Source organism: Malania oleifera, chromosome 8 (genome assembly GCF_029873635.1).
Source record: "Malania oleifera isolate guangnan ecotype guangnan chromosome 8, ASM2987363v1, whole genome shotgun sequence".
NCBI lineage: Eukaryota > Viridiplantae > Streptophyta > Magnoliopsida > Santalales > Ximeniaceae > Malania > Malania oleifera.
In genome coordinates this window covers 32,842,652-32,866,501 of record NC_080424.1, presented here as the reverse complement: position 1 = coordinate 32,866,501, position 23,850 = coordinate 32,842,652, and the positions used below count along the sequence as shown (strand labels likewise).

The window sequence follows — 23,850 nt, the reverse complement described above, 5'->3', positions numbered from 1 at the left end:
CATCATCTTACGACTTGCTATTGGAGGGTGCTACACCTTGATTCATTCTGGAGTGGATATCCATCATCTCATGACATTCTTTCTGGTGATGAATTGAGTTCTAAGGTATCTTATTTCCTTTTTGATTGAATTATGGTATTCAGTTAATTTTTGGTTTTGGTTTGATGGCTTATTACCCCTAGGAATGCCCAAGTTTGATGTAATAGTGATAAACTTTTGATGGAAGTCTTATTTGGCTTCCTTCCTCTCTGGTATGCCCAAAGTTTCTGTACATATCCATTTGATCAATATAATTTATCATTTACTGATCAAAAAAAAAATATACACAAGGATATATTATTTACCAAACCATATATATTTGACCATTTTGACTTGATATATACATTTTCTTTTTCCTTCACATTTGTCCAAGTCTTGTTTTATTTGAAAGTCTTGCTAATTATGCTTCATGTCTAAGGTCATCCCGCAGCTTAGAGAAGACACCCCCCTTTCAGTTTGGGAAATCAGTCCGCAAAGGAAATCAAATTTTAGGAATGGACCCACATTCTGGTCTTCGGCTCCAAATGGACTGGAATCATTTTTCTTTTTCTTCTTCTTCTTGATCACTACACTGTCACTGCTGTAGTGAGCATCCTCGCCACCTCAAGTCCTCTTTCAACCATTGTAATCAAAAACAACAGCTCCACAATGGCAAGTAACCAAAAGAGATCATGGCATTGCTTGTGTTCCATCTCTTGCCAGCTCCGACTTTCTTGGCCTCATTACGCAGTAACCAAAAAAAAAACAACCGGTAGCAGCAAGAGATGAAACAAATGATGCTTCCAAAGTTAGAAAACTCTAGCAGATCATGGCTAGCTTTGCAGCCAGCTTCTTCTCCAATTACGTCCATTTTTTTCCAGCTGAGTAACCAAAACAGTGGCGACATCTCCGGTGAGGTTGCTTCCCAAATAAGGGAATACCATCCCCCTTCCCATTCCAAACCTTCAATCCACAGCCATAGTAAGAAATCATGGCTAATCAGAACCAGCAGCCATGATCCGCAGCCAGCAGACATGGTCGGGAACAACAGCTTTCTAAAATAGATTCCTGTGAAGAATTTTGAAACAAAAAATAAAACCAAAATTAAAATTTTGATATTAAAACTTGAAAGGGCATTTTTAGAAAATATCTTCTTATTTATTCCACTCCCATCTCTATTCTATATAAGTATCCAAACGCAGTAATCGAATTCTTATGTTGATTCCATTCCAATCCCAATTCCATTCTCACTTTCATTTCATTCCTGTGTCTTTTAATTCTACAAACCAAACAGGGAGTTACAGCACAAACTCTAAAAAAACTGGAAAATTAAGGCCCCATTTGGATCAAGGGAAAAAAAAACACAGCAAATGCAGTTTCTATTGTATTTTCTCTCTACATCAAATAGTATTAAAAATAAAAATTTATTCTAACATGATTAAAAATCTTAAAAAATCAAATGTTAATCATGTGAAATCAAAATTTTATTTATTGAGTTGCTATATATATTGTTTTCCTACTTACTTTCCTTGATAAGCAAATATGAAAAGACTTCTTTTACATTTTTCTTTCTTTTTCCTCGTATTTTCCAAGTTCCAAAAAAGGTCTAAAAGAACTAAAGCAAAGAAAATGAAGTGATTTGGGATTTTTGGGACACAGCTAGTTCTCTAATTTCTTTCTAGGCTCCCTTTGGGAGGATATCAGTGTCTGAATTTCAAAGGGATTCGGAAGGCAGCATCATTGTACTAGTTCATTTGTGGATGATGTCTTATCCTCCATCTTTTATACTTTCATTTTAGTCTTCAATGGAATTTTTGTTGTTTTTGAAGGGGCAATGTGATATGAAGATACTACAGAACATTTGAGGAATCAAATGATCAAAGCTTGAAAATATGATCAGTTCAGCTTGGGTTGAGGCAATTGATTTCCTCGGGATGAAGATAAGCCAAGGAAAGCACAAAGTATAAAGATGATACACCTCTTCAACATCATGTTTATGATCCTTCCACTGCAAAGTGAATCATTTTCCATGTTTAATTGCCTGTTCTTGTTTTTTATTTTTTCGGTTGTTCTTTTTAACAAGTAAATCAGGTATTGTATTGATCCAGGAGCAAGGTGGCGCCCAATCCATCTACAAAAGCTAGACAAGAAAACCAAAAAAGCCTAGACACAATCAATAAGTTTAGACCTAGAATTTCCAGTATTCCAAAAAAGCCCCTCCACAACCATAACAAAGAGAACCACCATCCTCAACACCCTGCAACATCCTGAAAAGCCCCTCCACAATCATAACAAAAAGAACCAAATGAATGGAGATGAGGCTGATTGGATCCCCTAGCCTCTAGAGCAAGGGGAAGAAGTCATGAGCAAGGTCTTAAATTTAGATTTCAGCTCAAATTTTGAAGCTCCAAAGTATGGAAATTTCGATTTCGATGTCAATTTCAATTTCAATTTCGATTTGAAAAAATAATGGAAACCAGTAGTAGAACATGAAATTCTTTTATGAAGCTTCAGAAATGATTAATAGACACAATAATGTAAGTTTTAGGACTAATATATTACAAGTAAATACATCTATGGTGTGTATAAGGTGGAGACGTTGTAATATAATATGTGCATCAAACATATTTATAAGATAATGTACATTAAACATATTTAATAAATCAATTAATACAAATAAAATTCATAAATTATTTAAATATTATTTATTATACAAATAATGATAATTTAGACATAAATGGTTAAATAAAATGTTGTTGTAAGTTTATTTTTTCATATAATTTCAAAAGCACTTGTAATAATCAATTGTTTCGATAAAAATAAATTAAAAGAGAAATTTCATGTCACTCCTAAATCCCTCATTTGAATTGCGAGGAAATTTCATTGTATAGCTCAAATTTCAACAAGTTTCATTAAAATTTCGAGATTTCGATAAATTTCAAATGATTTGTTGAGATTTCGACAAAAATTATGCAAGACCGAAATTGACTGCCATTTCGATTTCAAGGGTGACGGAAATCAGAAATTTCGACAATTTTGTGGAAATTTAACACCATGGTCATGAGAGTATATTAAGTAGACTGGAGAAAGTTAATCCAGATACACACAAATGAATCCACTGGACTCACCTGTAGCCTAACTCCGTCAGTTTCAGCAGAAAAGACCAAAGCTTCTAGGAAACATAATCATAGGCCTTCTCAAATGCCCATCTCACATCTAAGCCCTGGTTCCTCCACCTGGGTACCTGCAAAGAAAAGATATATTCCAGATTGTCCTATCTTCACAAAAAAATAGCAGATATAAAACACCAACTCACCTTTGCTTCTAGTAAAGATTATACACTAATGGTCCTGCTTCTTTGAGGGCAGTATCACTAGACCAACCATCAAGCCAAAAATGAAAAATTTAGAGAAGGCTTGCCAAGCATAGTAACTTTCCAAAGACTGCAACATCAGAGGTTTTTAACCTCCTCACATACCAACCACCAGCCTCCACGTGAAACTTCTACATAATGACTGCTTTCTATAACCCCTGCCTATCAAGACTGTACGGAAGCCATTTCCCCAAACAAAGCTTCGTAAAATGTAGATCTTCAAAACCCAGATCTCCACTCTAAATAGATGAGAACACATTGAACTCCATCTGACCAAATGGAATTTTCTCTTCCACAGAACTTCCACATAGTATATCTCCCTCCTTTGAAGCTTCTCAACTTCTCTAGAGGCAGCCACAGAAACAGTGGAGACAGACATGAAGTAGGTTGGCAAACTTGAAAGGGTGCCTTGAAAACAGTTAGCATGGCAATTTCAAGAGGTACTGTTTTTTCCACCCAGCCAGTCTTTCAAATTAGTTTACTAATGTACTCGACAGGTCCTTTTCAATATTGTTGGTAGCTGTCAATGCAACCCAAATTATTGGCAAGTAGCTGAAACTTTCCTACCCTTCCTCTACAGGAGTGACCTCATTTTTCCTGGCATTAACCTTCAAGCCCAACAATGCTTCAAACCAAAGGATTGAGTATTTGGTTGCTGTATATGTAACCTAGATTATTGGCAAGTTGCTGAACATTCCCCACTATTGTGTATTTGGTTGGTGGAGAGTGGTTGTAGAATTTTTAAGGGTAGGGTAATGGAACCATAGTTGGGTGTAGAGTAAAGTTCTTTTTATGGCTTCTTTAAGGTGTTATGCTCTTGAGTTTCTTCCTGGGTATGGCTTATTGATGTGCAACGAAATTGGAGAGCCACGTTATTTTATATATATTTTTCCCAGAGGAGTGCTAGTTCTCTAATGTGTTATAATTTCCCTTTATTCTAATATAGTTTCTTCCCCCCGCCTCCCCCCCCCCCCCCCCCCCGCAGGGGGCTTATTGATGTGCAACGAAATTGGAGAGCCACGTTATTTTATATATATTTTTCCCAGAGGACTGCTAGTTCTCTAATGTGCTATAATTTCCCTTTATTCTAATATAGTTTCTTCTCCCCTCACCCCCCCCACCCCCAAAAAAAAAAAAAATCAAGTTCAACAATTATTACAATTTTGAATCTCTTTAATTTTTGTATATGAGCATCAAAATGTTTTCGCACATTCTCCCAAACAAGGCAATCAACTTCAATGTATTTTGTCCGCTCATGGAAGACCAGGTTGGAAGCAATATAAATAGCAGCTTGGTTATCACACATCAATTCCGTTGGCCAAGAATTAACAAGCCCAATCCTACCAACATATTCTTCAACCAAGCAAGTTCACATGTAGTGTGAGCCATGTCCTTATGCTCTGACTTAGCACTTCATGCGCCACCACAGTTTGTTTCCTACAGTTCCAACGCACCAAATTACCACCAAGAAAGATTCAATATCGGAACATGACCCTTACCCAATATGCTTCAGTATGTCCCCCAAGTATAAGCATGACCCAATCCTGATATAAGAGATCTCTCACAAGTGGCCCTTTGAGATATCTCAGGATGCAAGCAACTCTCTCATATAATCAAGAAATTGATTCACAACACTTGCTGCGAAAGATGTATCAAGTCCAGTAACTATGAGATAATTCAACTTTCCAATAAATCACTTATATCCAATACTAATGTACCATTAGGATTCATGGGTGTACCAATAGATTTGAATCCTAACAGCCTAATCTCATATAAAAGATCAACAACATACTTCCTCTGTCACAAGGCATCTCATACGAAATCTGGTTACTTATTACCAAAAATTACTTTAATGGTCTCAAATCCTTGATTTGAAACTTAGTCGAAATGCTTTAGGCTCTAGATACCATCATCACCAATAATCACGATATCATCCACATGCACAATAAGTAGAATTTGTCAGATCGAGTATGATGATAAAATACAAAGTGATCTACTGCGAACCATCATGGGCAAAATCATGTCTTGAGCCGACACACTAAACCTAACTCCCTCTAAGCAACAAACCCAAGTGATTGCTCCAAATAGACCTCCAGAAGATCACCATGTACAAAAGCATTCTTCACATCTAATTGATGTAGAGGCTAGTGACAAACACTGGCTAAGAAGATGAACAAATTAGGAAAGTTCAACGACAAGAGAAAATATGTTAGAATAATACAAATCATATCCCTCAGCAACAAGGTCGACCTTCAAACTAGCCATAAAAACATCAAGATTGATTTTCACAGTATACACCCAGCGACAACCAACCACAGATCAGGAGGAAAATGTACCAAATCCCAAGTATCATTATCTTGTAGCATACACATCTCTTCAACCATTGTAATCCTCCACCTGGAATGGGATAGGGCTTTAAAAATAGATGTTGAAAGAGAAACAATAGATAGAATACTAACAAAACAATAATATAAGGGCAACAAGAAATCATAACAAACAAAATTAGAGATTGGTTGCTGGGTACAAGTGTGTTCACCTTTCTGAAAAGCAATAGAAGGATCAAAATCTTGATAAATAGGATCATCTGAAGAAGGAATTAAAGGCATATAAGTAGAAGCTTAAGGAGGCTCTCCTCCCTTGAGTCGACGTGTGTACACCTACAAATTGGAATTATTCAAGTGATGAGAAGGACTCAAACTGGATCAAGATAAAGAAGGACTGCATAGAGATAATAGGCTAGGATCTGAAGGCAAGGCAAAGGAAGGGACTTGCCAGGGCTAATAGAACTCAAGGACTCAAAATAGTATGTCGTGGACTCAAAAAAAGTGACATCAACAAAGACATAGAATCAATGTAAAGTAGGGCTATAACATTAACATCCCTTTTGAGTATATGAATAGCCTAGAAAATACATTTGATAGCACAAGGATCCAACTTATCCATTCCTGGACTTAACTAGCGGACAAAGGGCACACAACTAAATATACAAGGACGAAATGAGAACAAAGGAGCCTTAGGGAAGATAACTGAAGATGGGATTTTACCACCAAAAACAAAGATGGAATTTTAATGATAAGAGAGCAAGTAGTGAGGATAGCATTACTCCAAAAACCATTGGGAACATTCATTTGACAATAGGACACGAGTGACTTCGTGAAGATGTATATTTTTCCGCTTTGTAACTCCATATTGTGTTGAGTGTCGGCACAAGATAACTGATGAATGATTCCAAAGTCATATTGGTAGTGAATTCGGCACTAAAATACTCCTTAGCATTATCACTACAAAGTATCAAACTAAATGAGTCCTTACTTGAGAACAAAAGGTACAAAATATATTAAACTTCAAATGATCTTTCATTAAATACAATCAAGTTATCCAATAGTCGTCATCAACAAATGTAACAAAGTACCGAAACCCCAACTTTAATGTAACATGACTAGGACCTCAAATGAACTAGCATTCCGTTATTGACTTGAGAAGCAAAGCGAGCAAAATGATGTTTTTTCAATTGACAAGACTTACACCCAAGATAAGACACAGAATTTAAAGGAACTAGTTGTTTTAACTTGTCCAATGATGCATGACCAAGGCAACAATGGATGTGATGTAAAGCAATAGAAGAAGATAGTGACTCAAAGTAGTAAAGTCCATCAACCTCACATCTTGTGCCAATTGTCTTCCTCGTCTTCAAATCTTGAATAACCACAAAATCAGGAAAAAAGGTTACAGAACAATTTAGTGACTTTATCATCTTATTAACAAACATAAGGTTGAAAAGGAATTTAGGAATGTACAAAACAAAAGAAAGGGAGATAGAATGAGTAGGATTTACTATTCCCGTCCCCTTAACTATAAAAGTGGACCCATCATCTTGAGGTAGATTTTTAGAATATTGGAGGGCAAAAAAGAAGTTGGTTACACGTGTCACATGGTAAGTGGTGACACAACCAATAGCCCAAGAATTAATGGAGAGCATAAAAAGATACATAACATAAAACTTGTAGAATTACCTTTCTACGACAAAGATGAAATATGATGAGATGCTTGTTGGGATGCTTGATAACCTTGAATAATCCTTTGAGACAGCTGTAGTACATTTTCACCCAAACAAGTGACAGACGAGAGAAACACACTTTTGCAATTTGGAGACTCCATTCCAACACAGACATACACACACAACAACCTCAATACAGCTGCAAATCAGAAATACATAGTGAGCAACATCCTTCTAGAATTCATGGACTGCATCATAAACACAACCTTCAACAATCGGAGCAAACCACAGGCACACGACAAATAAGATAAAAATGAATCACAAACACCAGAAATACCATTGTTTCAGGCCTCAATGAAATCAACAAAAATTAAGAAACAGCTTTAGGAGTTACCAAACAATCATTCCTGGAATCCCCACATGAGCAACTAAAATAAGTGAGATCAACACAACAAACAACTTGATATTATGGTGTAAGGGAGGGAGGAAATTGGAGCAAAAAGGTTTCTCAAAACACTCACACGCCGGCACGTTGAGTAGGAGCTGCCAACTTTTGGCCAACACGTGGCAGCTAGTGGGAGCTCCTCTGGCTGGGGCTAAGCAGTATTTGGTGAAAACTGAATTCACCAGCCGAACCAAAGAAGTTCAGTTAAATCAGTTTAGTTAAAATTTTAATTTTGGTCGATTCAGTTTAATTTTTAAAAAATTTCAGTGTTCGGTGATCAATTCAGTTTTTAAGAGAATTTTTTTTCGGTTAACCGAATTAACCGACCTAATTTATAAACATTACTACACAAATTATAAATATATTAAGTAAATAAGTAAATATACATCATAGATATTTATATATTTATATTATATATAAATATAATATATTTACTTACATATATATAAATATATATGTAAATTGGGAAGGCATCATAGTTTCGGTTAATTTCAGTTAACCAAATTAATCGAAATATCGGGACCGTCGGGTCAAGGTTCAGGTATACCCTTTAGTTTGGTTTGATTCGACCAATTGCACAGCCCTACCTCTGGCTGTGAAATTTTGCAGGCTAGTAGATGGGCAAGTTTTATGACTTGTTATGTGGTTGGTTCTGCAAAATATGAAGAGTTTCTTAAGTTTTTGAGAAGCATAGCAGTGTTCAAATTTCTTCTGGCAACTGTAGTGTTTTCCAGAAACTTTCTAAACCTGTTATGGTCTTTAGTGATGCAGATGATCCTTCTAAAACTGCAGGGCTGCATGGGGATAATGATGTTTAGGGTTCGGTTTGGCAGCAGCTATGCACCGAGGGTTTAGGTTGGATCTTGCTTTGATACCATGTTGAATAATGGGGTAAAATGGAAGACATAATCACAATGATAGCTTTCTCCCTCTATTTATACTAAATTTCAAGTACATTCCAATGACCATAATACCCTTCCTAACTCAAGCTTACTAACATAACACTAGCACATGCTAATAATGCTAAATGACCAAAATAACCATTAACAAGGGGCGCCTCAATGAATAACCAATAAGGCTTAATTATCATAAAGATCTAACAAATTATATGCTAGTTGTCACCTAGTGCACATACTAACAATGCTAAATAACCAAAATAGCCATTCACAAGGGGCACCCCAGTGAATAATCAATAAGGCTTCATATCGTATAGATCAAACAAATTCCACGCTTTACTAGGGCTTGAGATCGGCTGTACAAAACACTAACTACATGCAAAATTTGTCTATCAAACATGAAAACATTCTAATACTCGGAGATAATTGATCCAATAACCATCTTCATCCCTAAAGCCAAGACATTCATGATGATTTTATGCTCCCACCAAAATCAAATTGATTGTTCTATCATTCTATTGTCTCTACTACATGAAACATCTCCTTTCCTTGGAAATAAATTCACGTTCATAAAATAATTTAAAGGAAGTCATGAAATCTTCCACGATAAACCTCCAATTACATTTTAAAACTCCATAGAAAAGCCATCTGACCATGGAGATTTATCACCCTAACAAGAATTGAGAGAAACTTCCTTTTTCCTCCTTGAAAGGGCTTTCAAACCAAGTCTTATCTTCCTCATTTAGTAAGTTAAATTCCATCCCTTTGATGATTGGTCTCTCGATATCAATTTCAACATAAAGCTTCTAGTCAAAATTAACAAGTCAACTCTCTTGAAATAATGCCTCCCATCATTGCTTCAAGTTGAAGCAAAGACAGCTCTTCTATGAGTATTGACATCCTATGGAAAAAAATTAAGGTTGTGTTAGAACGGATTTTGGGTCTTGATTTGGATTTATGAATATTAGGACCAAACTCAATATTACATTGAATTTTGTCCAAATCCACACAAATCCTAATTCATAGCCCAAATTTGTGCTCCCAAACATAGGATAACTGATTGAAGGCACTAGAATTTTTTAGGCTAGTCAATCACTTATTCACTTCCATTTTCAACAATTTAGTAAATTCAATTTTCAATTCATCCCACTTGCTTTGTGTTTCCTTGTAATGGTATCATTCCCCTCAAAATCAAACTCTTCAATGGTTTGCATTGAAAGGTGTGTGCAAATTTTCAATTCTAATCAATCAAAATCCACAATCCCTTGTTCCTTTATCAAATGCAATTGACTTCTGCTCCTGTCATACCTGCACACACCACCACTAAAGGGCAGTGACAAGAGGCCAGTCTTGGCCAGCAGAGCTCGAGGACATTCAAGAACAAAGCTTCCCAATCAAGAGACCCTAGAAGTCTACCATCCTCAACCAAGCAGGATTCTCTCTATTGAAGGATAAGGGGCCTTACGGAAAGGAGAGTCTATGAAGCCAGCCCATAAATAAAGTGAGGAAAGTCCCTATGTCTTGTGAGTCCTCACACAATGCACCCTTTCCTCTTGAGATATGATTACATTTTAGTTCCCCATAATGCAACATGGATAGTTCCGTATGCTTCACAACTCTTCGTTCTCAACCTATAGCTCCTTTCTTTTCTACCTTCACTAAGTCCATTGACACTTGTAAACACCCATTTCAAATTGTTATTCAAGAACACAAAGGGACATTAAATGGCCTTCTTACCCATCAAGGCATCCAAAATCTATGTAGCAGTGGTCCCAGAGCACTACAATACACCCCTACAGTATCAATTGCAAAAAAAGCCTCCCACTCAAGCCCCTTGCCCTTCCAAAGAGAACTACTTATCCTCCAAGATAGCTCCTCCAATTTTGTTTCTTGGAAACAGATAAGACCAGCTATCCACATGACCTGCTATCCACTTCCCTATCAGACCTTTCACCACAACCCTTTTATCTAGGCCATGTACCTTATATTCCAAGAAAAATCTTGCACCTCATTATTTCCTAGCTTTGGTTTTGCTCTTCCCTTTTTCCCTACTGTGTGTCCCGCCCACCCTACTCACCTTCATAACTTTCCATTCAAGCCTCTTGAACTCTCTTTCCCTCATCCTTGCAGGGCTCCTACCTCAACCACTTTCCACACCACCGTTTTCTCTCCACCTATATACAAATGCATGAGCAAATCCATGAATTCCCTCATATCATGTAATGGAAACTCCCAAAAATGTTCTAAATCTACACAAATTGTTTCTAACCTCTCTTGAAGCTAGACCTAGCAAAGTGGATAGATAATTCATCGCTTATTAGGTTTAGGTGGATTGTTAGGTGAGAAAATTACAAACCATATCAAACTCAATAAAAATGGCAGATTAATGGTAGTTCGAATCAGATAATCTATGAAAAATGGCAAATAATCCGTCATTTCTAAGTATAATTTTTTTAACCATTCGATTAACAATTTATTTCGAAACAATAATAAAATTTGTGTTTGAAATTAGATTTTGGTAAATTGTTAAACAAAAATATATTACCTAGTAATTATGGTGACAACATTTCTTACAATTTGTATCAATACTTGGTTTGCTCAGGTATTAGCCTAGACCCTAAGAAAAAAAAAATCTCAATTAGTTTTATTCTTGAAGTGATTATGGCTTCAAGTGCATATTTAGTATAGAATAATTCAAAAATTATATATATACTTTTTTGTAACTAATAATACCTTGACCCCAAATGGACCAAATAATCCATAGGGTCGAAGGACCTTCCTTTAATTTCTACTCTCCAATTTATAATTATTAAAATTATTTTGGATGACTATTCTAAATGAATAAAGTTAATAAGTACAAGCCCTTGGTTGTACTAATTAAAAGTGTGGGGACTAAAATAGATTTCAGTCAAAAGTACAAAGACTAATTTATCATTTCACCCTTTAAATCACATTTGTTAATTGTTATTTTATTAAAGGAAAAAAAATGAGAATTAGTTCGATCAAGTTATTAATTTGTATTAGCTTTATAAATATTAACCTTGATTGTTTTTGCTTATAGTCTGTGACTCTGGTTGTTAGTTTTTGGTTCTAACTTTTGTTTTCATTATTTTTACAGTAATACCAAATGGCTTCTTAGATTTTAGGTCTAGAGCTTCTTTCTAACTTCTTATTTCTGGTTTTTTTTTTTTTCAGTTTTTCATGTTAGATGAACAAATCCATCATCATGATCAGGATATCAGCCCAAAATCACATGTTAATTCTTAAGTCTTAAGCCTTCAATAGTTTAGTTGGCTCAAATGGGCATGGATGGGCAGCAATAACTGGGCCTCAGCTAACTAGGTTGAATGTGGGCTTTCCCAGCATTGCGTTGATGGTCATGAATCTGAGATGGGCATAATTTGTTAACAAGTCAATGGGTATCTACCAAATAAACCTAACTTGACATTATAGAAAAAAAATTTAAATCCAAATCTAACTCGTTTAATGTGCGGATTGGTTATGAGTCAGTTTAAGCATATCAAAGATTCAGTTCAGATTAACGAATTTTTATCCTTTTCGCCAAGTCTACTTGAAGCCTCAAGTTGTCTCACTATTAACACATTTGTTTGGCCTAGTCATTGCTCTGCAAATGGATACCACCACAGCCAAGTACAGGCCACTCGGTTTCCCTACATTTGAATTCAATAAACACCTTCTATCATTCCTACATCTTTGCATCTCATGCTTCTTCTAGGCTCAAATCATTTGTGGTGCTTTGCACCTTCTACCCAACTGGACTTCTATTGCTCAAAATTTTATCAGCTCCTTCATTATCCTCACTGTTGTTAAACTCCCTCTTTTCAAATTCTAGCATCTCATTTTTTCCCATTCCATCCCTAATACCCTCATCCCTTTTCTCCCCATGTCCATTGCCATTACTTTTTCTCCATCTCCTCATTCATTTGTAAGCTTTAAAACCTATATAGGAGCCAATTTGAATTGCTTCCTCTCTGTGCCCTTTTATTGGGCTTAATACAGCCTCATCAGTTTGGACAAAATGTTTTTTTTTTATGTTACACGGAGTCATTTATAGTTTTTTTTTTTTTTAATTCTTTTCTTCTTGTAGTTTTTTTTTTCTTTGTTGGGTGCTTGCCCTGTTTTTTCTTTACAGGGAAAAGGGAGAAGCTCAATTTTGCAGCTCATTTCAATCCTAGCCTAAGCCTGACCTAGTATAAGAAGCTTCTAAAATACCCTTTTCAAAGTTGTTCAAGGCTCAGATAGTACCTTTTTGTCAAAGTTGTTCAAGGCTCAGATAGTTCCTAGTCCAAGAAGGCTGCTATCAACTTGGAACTGCAGTGTGCCTAGGAAAAATACGCTGCTAACAACTCATATGACCTAGGCTGTACACAACATTAAGAAGGTTGAGCGACAAAGAAAAATAAAATGGATGGTCAAAGGTTCAAAAATGTTTTGAGAGAACAATACATACATACAATCAACAAGCCATGAATCATAACATTGAGTACAAACCAATGTTTTAAAAGGCAAAGGCATATGGCAATGCATTTTAACCCTTAAGAGGCGTGGTGTAAACCTTAGGCATTCGGGTGTAAGCCCTTTGAGAGTTTGTTTTGAAGATAAAATATGTAAATAAATTATAAATTTTTTAAAATAAATAAAAAAGAAAGAAAATCACAAATATAATGTAAAAAAAAAAATTAGATATACTTTGCAAACTACATGTTGACCATTCAAAAATTGCTAACTTGAATATATGACATAAATCATGACAAGAGATAGCTATACTAAAGTTCAAATTATTTTCAAAGTTTAAGATACCACTCTCAGTTATTTTGGAAAGGTTGAGGTTCAAGAGTTTTAGAAATCAACTCATATTATGACATTCCTTCCATACAAACATGTAGTTAAAATTTTTTAACCAAATCTAACTTGAGAATCACACACTAAAAATGCATAAGTCTCAACTAAAAAGGCGCAAAAGGTGCGCCTTTTGTAAAAATGAATAAACCTCAGCAAGTAACACGCTAGCCTTTTTGGAATTTGGTATTTTAGGTTGAGTCTTGAAGCATTTACGGCCTGCTTTGCCTTCAGGCGAGCCTTGACTGAGCCTTTTAAAACACTAGAACACACTAAAAGCAAAATTTTCCATTCTCAAAAGCCTTGCCAGAAGAAAAAGCTAATGAAATTCCCCACTTACAATTATTAAATAAGCAGAAGTAGTCAACCAGAACCTGTTCCATGCAATTGACTCAATTGACATCATCGACCCACAAGCCAACATGCCAGCAGCCCTTGTCCACCAAGATGGAAATTTTATTGTTTAGTTTCTTCATAAACTATACAAAGAAATTAAAAACACTAAAAGTGAGAAATATGAGATTGGATGTACGTCAGACATCTGGATCACATGATCTGGTTACTTACTCTCCTGAGCATAGTAGAGCCAGAGATGGCATCTGTAAATGTAGTTTGTCCTTCAAAAAACTACACACGGTTTCTGGTACAAGATCAAGCATTTCTCCGTGTAGAACGAGATGATTTCTTTACATAGGAAGAATTCCAGTCCCCTCCGTCCTGAGCATAATAATCCATTGGATAATCTGTACCAATAGTCCCATTCTTACAACTACAGCAGGATTCGCCCTTTGGGCAATCCAATTCATCTTTGCAACATGAATCCAGCAGTAGAGTTTTCTCCCACCAGCCTTGTAAAAAACCAAGAGCAATCTCGGCCTCGAATGGAGTCAAGAGGGGCTTGTTAAATGCATCGCCCCAATCAATAGAGAGCCTAGGACATGCAATCTGAATCCAAGCATCCACAGAGTCTTCAAAAAGTGCAACTCTTCCCGGTGTTATCTCTGACATCAAAACAATTGTCCAAGACAACTCTTTTTCTCTCATCCGCTTCTGCAAAAGATCAAGAATCCTCGGATTCCCTTGCCTTCCTAATGTCCCCAGAACAATGCCCCAAATACTTGCCTGCCTCGCCTTCACAATCGCATTCTTCCTAGATTCCTTCATCCCTTCATGATCGTAACCTTCCAAAAACAGTGACCCCATATAAGGATCGTACCGAAATGCCATAATTCCTGGATTCGCTATCATAAACGCCTCGAGATGGAACCTCCCATCCGCAACAAACACAACAACAGCACCATCTTCATCACCGGCGAAAGTCCCTTTTTGCACAGCCGGTGCTGTGCACCCAAGAACTTCCCCAGCCGACAACGGCTTTGACTGCGGGACCAAAACCTTAAATCCAGACTTCTCCAACTCCGGCTTCGCGGCGCGGATTGCAGCCGCAAATTGGATCGTCCCAGCGAGGACAATATTTCCGCAGCCACTGCCGTCTGATGCAGAGTTGAAATTCAGTTTGACTGTCTCAATAAGACGGTCGACGTCGATCTTGATTTCGACGAAGACGTAGAGGCAGGGGACCGTGGTGGAATCGACGGGGACGAGGCAGCTGTGACCGTAGTGAATAAGAAGGTCGGCGGAGAGGGCGGCGGCGGAGAAGTCGTCGACGCAGCAGGCGCCGTAGGTGACGTCGCCGAGAACAAAGCATTGATCAACGTGGCCGAATGCGGTGAAGATGTCGGCGAGGACGAATGAGTACATAAGGAGGCCCTCGGGGAACTGGAGAGCGACGCGCTTGGCGCCAGAGGAGAGGATGCGCCAGAGGCACTTGTGGACCTCAAAGTTGTAATTGGAGGGGAGGAGGGAGATGGCAGCGTTGAGGGCGGCGTCGTTGAGGAGAGACTCCGGGATTTGGTTCTTCACGAATCTCTTTGGCTTTGGCCGTGGTCGTGGTTGAGAAGATGCTAATGGTAATGGTGGGGATTCAGATGGTGGAAGGGTATGAGGCTTCTCGTTCTGTTCCATCATCTTCCTTGCTTGGATTGCTCGTTCTCTTCCAAAAGAATTGAGGTCTCTTTTTAAGAAAGAGGAGGAGGAAGCAGAAGTGGAGAGGAAGATGGCAACTGGAATAGACTGAGAATTAGGGCTTTAGGGCCATCTGGCCGTTCGACCCAGACAAAATGGGTCCTAGCCCGGCAAAAAATATGGGTCGGGCTGAGTGCATTTACTAGTTTTTTTTTTCCAATTTTAATTTCTTTTAATAAAAAACAGAACTTTTTTCCCTAAATTGGTGCCTCTCAAACATCGTTGGTCTATCCCACATGCCACATGTATTAAAAAAAAAATCTGAAGACCAACAATTTTTAAATTGGTGATGACATAATATCAGAGCAATTAAAAATTATTAGATGACGTAGCGTTTTTAGGGTTTAGTGTTTTGAATAATAAATGTTAGATAAACTAGTATTTTTTGACTACTTTAAGGAGGCTCTTCTTCTTCCTCTACAGATGCGCAAGCTTGAGAGGAGAGCCTCGAGCAACAATCGTATAATGCAGGCAATGAGATTAGATGATCATTTGAAACTGTACCAACTTACGTACGATATCAATGAACACTGAGAAAGCTTGTGACATTGAAAGATCACTATTTAAGCAACGAAGATGAGGTATGTTCTCTCCACATTACATTTGTTTGAAGTTCTAGATTTCTTACAATTTGAAATTTGAGTTGAGATTTTAATAATTGGAAGTAGAAATTATTGCATTGTAATTTGAATATGTAAGTATTGAAGTCAATTTGTTGATTTGAAGCATTATCCTTGAAATCCTAAAATTTAGATTAGGGTTTTTATTTCATGTCATGTTTATTTTCAATATATAAATGATGAATGTGTAAATCTTGTTATCAATTTGCGTGATTGTTAAATTCAGTTGTAATTTTGAAGTCATATGCTTCGAATTGGAATTATTTTATGATAGGATTTTATTTAATTTTATAATTATTTAAATATTTAATCAATTAATGTGTAAAACTTTTAGGATAGAGTTTTATTTCATTTTATGTTTATTTGAATATGTAAATGATGAATGTGTAAATTTTATTATCAATTTGATGACTTTTAAATTTAGAATTAATTTTGAAGTCACATGCTTCGAATTGCAAAATTTTTTGATGTTAGGATTTTTATTTAATTTCATGATTATTTGAATTTTTTAACCAGTTAACGTGTAAATTTTTTAGATTAGGATTTTATTTAATGTTATGTTTATTTGAATATATGAATGATAAATGTGTAAATTTTATTATCAATTTGCATGATTATTGAATTTAGTTTTAATTTTAAAGTCATACTTCGAATTGAAAATTTTTTATATTGGGGTTTTTATGTAATTATGTGATTATTTGAATGTTTAATCAACTAATGTATGAACTTTTGAGGTTAGAGTTTTATTTCATCTTATGTTCATTTGAATATATAAATGATGAATGTGTAAATTTTATTTCAATTTGCATGATTATTAAATTTAGTTTTAATTTTGAAGTCATATGCTTTGAATTGTAAAATTTCTTTAGGTTTACTTATTGTAATTGGTAGTACAAGTTGAAATTGAAATTGAAATTTAGTCTAATTGGAAATTGTTGAAATAAAATTTAGTAGACTTAACTAATTTTTTAGTACTATAAAATATTAATTTAGAATTTTATGAATTTAGATTGACTGATAGATTTAATTAAGTTATTTGAAAACATAAATTGACTAATTAAAAATCACTTATTTAAAGTTTAAAAATATATAATAAAACTTTCATTCTAGGGGAGTTCAATAATTTAATTGGATTACAATTTAGTAAAATAAAATTCTACAAAGTTTAACAATTTTTTTATGACAAACTACAAATTATAAACTTAGTTTATGATCTGTTAGCCCGCTAGAAAAATATCTTATAACTTATTAATTACATAAGAATTATAGAAGAAAGACTTACAAAATAAGAATAAAGATTGGAACTTACATAAGAATTACAAATTCGTATGACATATTAAATTTTACAATGCAAATCTTGGAAGTTAAATAAGAATTATAGAATAAAGATTTTGATGAGAGGATAAATACACATCAATGTTTACTTTGTATAAAATTCATTACATTACTTAAGAAAATAAGATGGAACATACAGAACCACATCCAATTAGTAGGTAAAAGTCACAAAAATTCGAACATATGTAGTATAGACTGAAGCACCTTTAAATCATCGTAAACAGACTGAATATTTATCAGAATATGTATTAATAGAGTGTTAGTCATTAAAGAGTTGTAAATTCAACTCTCTTAATAATGAGTAGTAAGTTATGCTAAAGTGAGTACAGTTTGATTCATTAGCTAAATTGTTATATCATTATAAATGAGCTCAAGAACATGAAACAATATAGGAGATGAATATGAAAAACAAATAACAATGAAAAATTGAATAAGGCTAACATCGTCATTTGAATTGGTACAAGTTGAAGGGGTAGCCAAACCATTGACATGTCCAAATTTGATAGAAGAAACATGAGGTCGTGTTGTTGGCGTTGAACATATTTAGGAGAAGGTTGAATTTATGGCTTTAACACTCTCTAACATACGTAGTCATTGTGTAATGCCCCGAACGTGAGAGTGGGGCCCGGGGTGTTATGTGTTCCATTCACAGATCTCTGTTACCATAAATATCATCCAAACAATGGAAAATAATTAAACAACCTCAAATAAAATACTAAAGAACTATATTATGCATCCAAAAAGATGTATTCATTCACAACAAACATCTATTGCTTCACTTTCACAATGACCTATTCATAATAAATCAGTAAAACGAACTCCTCAAGCTTGCCAATGTTTTACCCCATTTATATAAATGACAATATAACGAACTCCTCATATCTTGCCAACGTTATATTGCGATTTATATCAAGGACAATATAACGAACTTCTCAGGCCTGCTAACGTTATATTGTGAAATACACAAATAACCACACATCACCCAAACATATAAGTTTATCCACCACAATAATCACAACCGGTTTATTATGAAGAATTAATCTCATGTCACGCGATTTAAGTGTTAACCATATAGTAATATACTGCTTGTAGAAAATATATCATAATATGCTTGAATACATTATTCCTAAAAATAAGGATATGATCATCTCCACCGTTTATAATAACCTAAGAATTCATATTTAAAAGAGAACGGAGATGAACAACCCTACTCACTTAAATCCTTTACAAAACATGATTAATAACTCAAACTAATAATTTCAACCATTCAAATTGACTCACTCTAAAAATGAGCAGCGCGAATACTGTCCCAAGTATAAGAATTCAATCGTGTAATAATTAACCCAAAAGTCAGATCATCTCCTCAGGGAATGCAGTTTAATTCCAAATTTTGTGCAAATCCAAAAGAAACTAAGAAAAGAAAAGTTTACTAAACACAGTTCAAATTCGGGTTCTTGGATTTTTGAGATTTTTGTGATGCAATTGAAATGACACAAAAACTAAATTATAAACCTAACACCCATTAAATAACAAGAAGTAATTAAATCCTACGCTAAATTTTCAGACAGGAAAAGAGACATTGTGTTTGAAATTTCGGGCAAAAGACCAAAGGCGGAAACTTTACCACTTAACTAAAGCAATCACCCCTAAAAACCTCAATTAAACACTAACTCAATTAAGGAGTAACCCAGTAATGACTTAAACAAAGACAAACTAAATCCAATAATCCACTCACACAAAAACAAACTTGAGATTTAAAAAGAAAAAGCAAATCGAGCTTACCAATGAAACATAACTCAACCCAAAATTCATTCCAAAGATAATATTAAATAAAAACTTAACTTTAATGACAACCAAACAAAGATTTAAACTTTCAAGATTTTAATTAAAACACAAACCCAATACTAATTACTTAAACAATTTATGTAAGAGACAAGAGAGAATAAAGGGGAGAGAAGAGAGAGATAAAAGAACTTACTGTTGCAAAAAGAAGAAAAAAAATAACTTCTGCCAATACTTCAAAAAGAGGAAAGAAAAAAAATAATCATAAAACAAACTAAACTAGAGAGAGAGAGAGAGAGAGAGAGAGAGAGAGAAGCACTTCAGGACGGCCAAAGAAGATAACCGGAGACCGAGATGATGTCAGAGAAGACGAGAGAATGTCGAACGAACGCCGAAGAAAACCAGTAGTGAGTGCCGAAGGCTAAAAAACGACGAGAAAATGGCAGAGTTGCCACTGGACAATAGAGAGCGAAACGAGCAGAGCATCGGAGAAGACAACCAAAATTGAGAAATCCAAGATATAGATGCCTGGAAAAAACTTAAAGAAACCCTAAAAATTCTAAAGAACGCCTCACCCTAAAAGAACTTGTTGTGGCTCCCCTGCGGCGCTGGTTGCGAACCAGCACAGACCGCTGACCTCCCACGACATCCTCCTCTTCAAAAACCCTTGTGAAACCCCTTTTTAAAAGCTGCCTCACGCACCCTAAAGATGTTGCATGCTGCATGTGGCCGTCACGTGGTCACATCAGCCCACGGATATGAAGCCCTTCATTCCTTTTCCAGTCCAGCGCATGTTTCCCCCCATCCACTTTCTTCCTGTGCACGGCCCAGCTTCTCTTCTTAACTCATAAGCCCAAGCAGCCCACTCACGTAAGCGGCCACAAGCCCAGCACACACCCTTCAAAGCATGCACCGTTCCTTCACGTGGACATCCCATGTCTTCCTACATGGCTACCTGGTTGCATGCATGGCAGGCTCTTCATGCATGATTGCTTCTTTAGAATGTATGCATGAGCTTCAAAGCCCCTCTCGTGGTCACCTCAAGCCATTTAAAGTTTTCCAAAAGCCCTCATTCACGTGGTATTCTCGTGTTCACACATACATGACTCGAGTGCTCTTTAATTTTTACACACACACACACACGACTTCAAATAATTGCGTGTATTCAATCACGTGCATGGTTCACATACATGATTTCTCTCACGCACGATCCGCGTACATTTTTATTTCAACTTTTAATGTCCAAAAAATTTCCTGCAATAATAAAATACACAAAATCCGAAAATTATCAAATACCCAAATATTATAAATTGAGCGAAATATTAAAATATTGAACATAATTAGGCATTTAATTAAAATTATAATCTCTAATGCATGAATTTAAATGCCTAATTACGCAGCTTTGACGTGTAATCACACCCCCCAACTAGCGTTTTGTTAGTCTCTAGAAAATAACGTGAATGCAATCAAGGGCGATACCCACAAACACCAATTTTGGTGAATATTAGATGAATGCACATGTGACACAAATATACCATTTTACATATAGGAATATCACCAGGTTGCACACAAGCTCATTCATACACAATTCGCACAACTCCGAAGCAAGTCATTCATGCAAGTTTCCTCATTATATAGCCATTAAGAACAATATACTCACATAAAGTTAACCAGCAATTAAAATTCAGAGTTTATGTAGCCATATAAATTCGAGTATAAATAGGCGAAATCTCGTGGCATGTGTAATGTGTATCACTCGTTACACTCAGGATATCCATAGACACCTACAGAACGGTCGTTTTGACTCGGCCTCACTGGTATACCCTAAAAAACACTCAAAAAAGATGGGTTCACTCGTCATATGTGAGAAGGAATGTCATGATCAAATATCTCACATATTGCAAGAAACAAACTCTAAATGTACGGAATGGACTAGTCTGAAAAGGATCCAACCTATTTGTGAGGTGTTAGGTGTCAAGACCCGAAAAATAATAGTAATGAAATAATAGAGAGAAAAAGGGATAAATGGGAGAAAGGAAAATTCCTAAAGGAACCAAAGTTAGGGTTCGTCGATGAACTACCTGCCTTTGTCGACGAACGCCCGTGTATGAATTGTGGACGAGCCTCAATGTCTCGTCGATGAAACGATACCAAGAGGGAAAAATTTCAGACCTTGGTTCGTCGACGAACTCATTGCCTTCGTCGACGAACTCCCTTCTTGTGGTTCCTCGAAGAGGCCACGTGTCTCGTCGATGAAGCCACATGGCCAACCACTTATAAATACGCAAAAATTGGATTTTTGGCGAGAAAACCTTCCTTCCTCTATTTTCTCTTTCTAGAATTCGGATCCTCTGACTTCTCTATACGATTCCGGCCCCGATTTTTCCCATTTCGACAATTAGAAGTTATTACGATGATCCCGGGGAAATTCTCTACAAGTTAGCTGGAGTAGAATTTTGGTTTCAAAAGTTTAGGCAACATCCCAAAATTAGGGTAAGTATGTTATTTTAGAATTTATATAGTTAGTAGGTCTTTCTGAACCTAGATCTTGTGTTAGAGGAAAATATACTGAAGTTGAGTTGATTAAACTAGAGTGTTGTGATTTCAGGGTTTGGGTTTCCAAACACCACAGGCATGGGTTAAGGATCCCAGCAGGTGTTTTCTCATGAACTCAGGTAACATTAATAAATAATTAGTAGTTTATAATTTTATGGATAAAAGAGATATGTGAGCCTAGGAAAAGGCAAGTATAGTTATTATTATGAGTTTAGATTGATTGAATTAGGAAATGTATATTATTTCAGGGTTTTGGAGTTTAGTACACTGTGGGCATAAGAATAAAGTTGGAGTCAGGCCTCCCAGTCAGTGAGGTAAGGGAAATATGCTATGCCAGTTAAATCAGAAATTTTATTAGTAAAGTGTAGTATATGTTTATGGGTTTTCAGAGTAAGAAATTATACTATTTTACAGATTATAGTTAATGAATTTTATTTATTTGTGTGGCATGAGAAATATTGGTATAGTACAGAATTCTACACAGCTTTTACAGAATTACGATTATCTGGTTTTATAGAATTATGATACACATATTATACAGTTTTATTTATAAAGTTATGACTATTCTGTGTTTTACAAAACTATAATTTATATAGTTTATTCAGATATACAGTTTTCATAATACCATGATATACAAATATTACAGAACCATAACATACATATATACAGTTTATACAGATAAGTTTATTACAGCGTTATGGTTAACACAGTTTTACAGAATCATGGTAAACCAGTAAGATATACAACAGTATTATATAGTATCAGACCTTGATGAACCATATCATATTACAGAGCACGGTACTGTAATGATTACAGTGTAGAGTGCAATCATATATCTCAAATAGTGTGTGGATTTTATAAGTAGTTGATCGTGCCTTGGGAGAGATTGTAGGCTCCCCGATAGTCCAGGTTGAGGCGGTCGATCTAACGACAGAGGTTTCAGTTGACTTATCCTAGTAGGCTAACCAATGTTAAGTCCTACCTATGGGCCGCACAACCCTGTCATGAGGGGTCAAATCATGACATGTAGCTATCCATCCATAGAAGTTTTCACAGTTATATATATACATAGATTTACAGAAAATAGAAGATATACCTATGGACACTAAAAGTATGATTAAATAGAAAGTTCAAAAACAATTGTATTTTAAGCCACATAGGTGTGAGTTATACTGTATTTTATTTTGCATGTTATCTCAATTTCAGTTGATTAAAAGTATATTGTTCATGTAAACTCAGTTGCCACACACTGGTAATAGCATATTTCGTTTTACTAAGAGTTGTCTCATCCCAGTAATTTAACACATTTCAAGTAATCCAACTAGACGAGCAGATCAGGCTCGGAGATAGAGGGGATCTTGTATTGCCCTGTCTGTAGGGCAAGTAAATACTAAGAGATGTATTTTTGCATAGATTCTAGATATTCTCGTGGAGAATACTGGAGAGATGTGTATATATATTGTTAGAATTGGTGTATTCCCAAGAGGGGGGTGAATTGCATTTTAAACTTTTCTCCTAGGTTAAATTAGAAATCAATATGATTTAACTATCTAGGGTCTTTCTATACAATCCCAAATGCACAAGGAGATATAATGTATGGAAATTTAAATCATGCACATCACTCACACCATAACATACACGTGTGGTAAATATAGAGTGCAGAAATATAAACAAACACACGATATGTTATCGAGGTTCGGCTAACTGTGCCTACGTCCTTGCCTCTTGCTCGCAAGCCCGAGGATTCCACTAAAGGCTCACTTAATGGATGGAGCGGCACCGATTACAACCAAGTCAATTAGCACTGGGCTGATCTCAACCTTTACAACCAGTTCAATTAGCGGGGCTGACCTCAACCTATACGCCTTAACAGGATGACGCAC

The 23,850-nt window shown here is 35.8% G+C and overlaps 1 protein-coding gene across 5 annotated transcripts; it reads right to left on the bottom strand.

Annotated features, from left to right (window-relative positions):
• Positions 1-279: 279 nt before the first annotated feature.
• Positions 280-15,756, bottom strand: LOC131161635 (uncharacterized). 5 transcript variants are annotated; one of them, XM_058117542.1, is made up of 6 exons: positions 14,157-15,756; positions 13,930-14,023; positions 12,996-13,111; positions 7,405-7,587; positions 3,147-3,262; positions 280-1,086 (listed from the first exon to the last, which is right to left on the bottom strand). In XM_058117542.1, exon 1 carries the CDS (start codon positions 15,615-15,617, stop codon positions 14,241-14,243), a length of 1,377 nt encoding a protein of 458 aa, XP_057973525.1. In that variant the 5' UTR covers positions 15,618-15,756; the 3' UTR covers positions 280-1,086; positions 3,147-3,262; positions 7,405-7,587; positions 12,996-13,111; positions 13,930-14,023; positions 14,157-14,240. The 5 variants fall into 5 exon arrangements, with proteins under 5 accessions (XP_057973525.1, XP_057973524.1, XP_057973523.1 ...); XM_058117541.1 differs by lacking the exon at positions 12,996-13,111 and adding an exon at positions 7,050-7,087; XM_058117540.1 differs by lacking the exon at positions 12,996-13,111.
• Between the last annotated feature and the right edge of the window lie 8,094 nt (positions 15,757-23,850).

Coding starts and splice junctions, on each gene's coding strand:
- LOC131161635 (XM_058117542.1), bottom strand. CDS start 15,617: ATGATGGAACAGAACGAGAAGCCTCATACCCTTCCACCATCTGAATCC.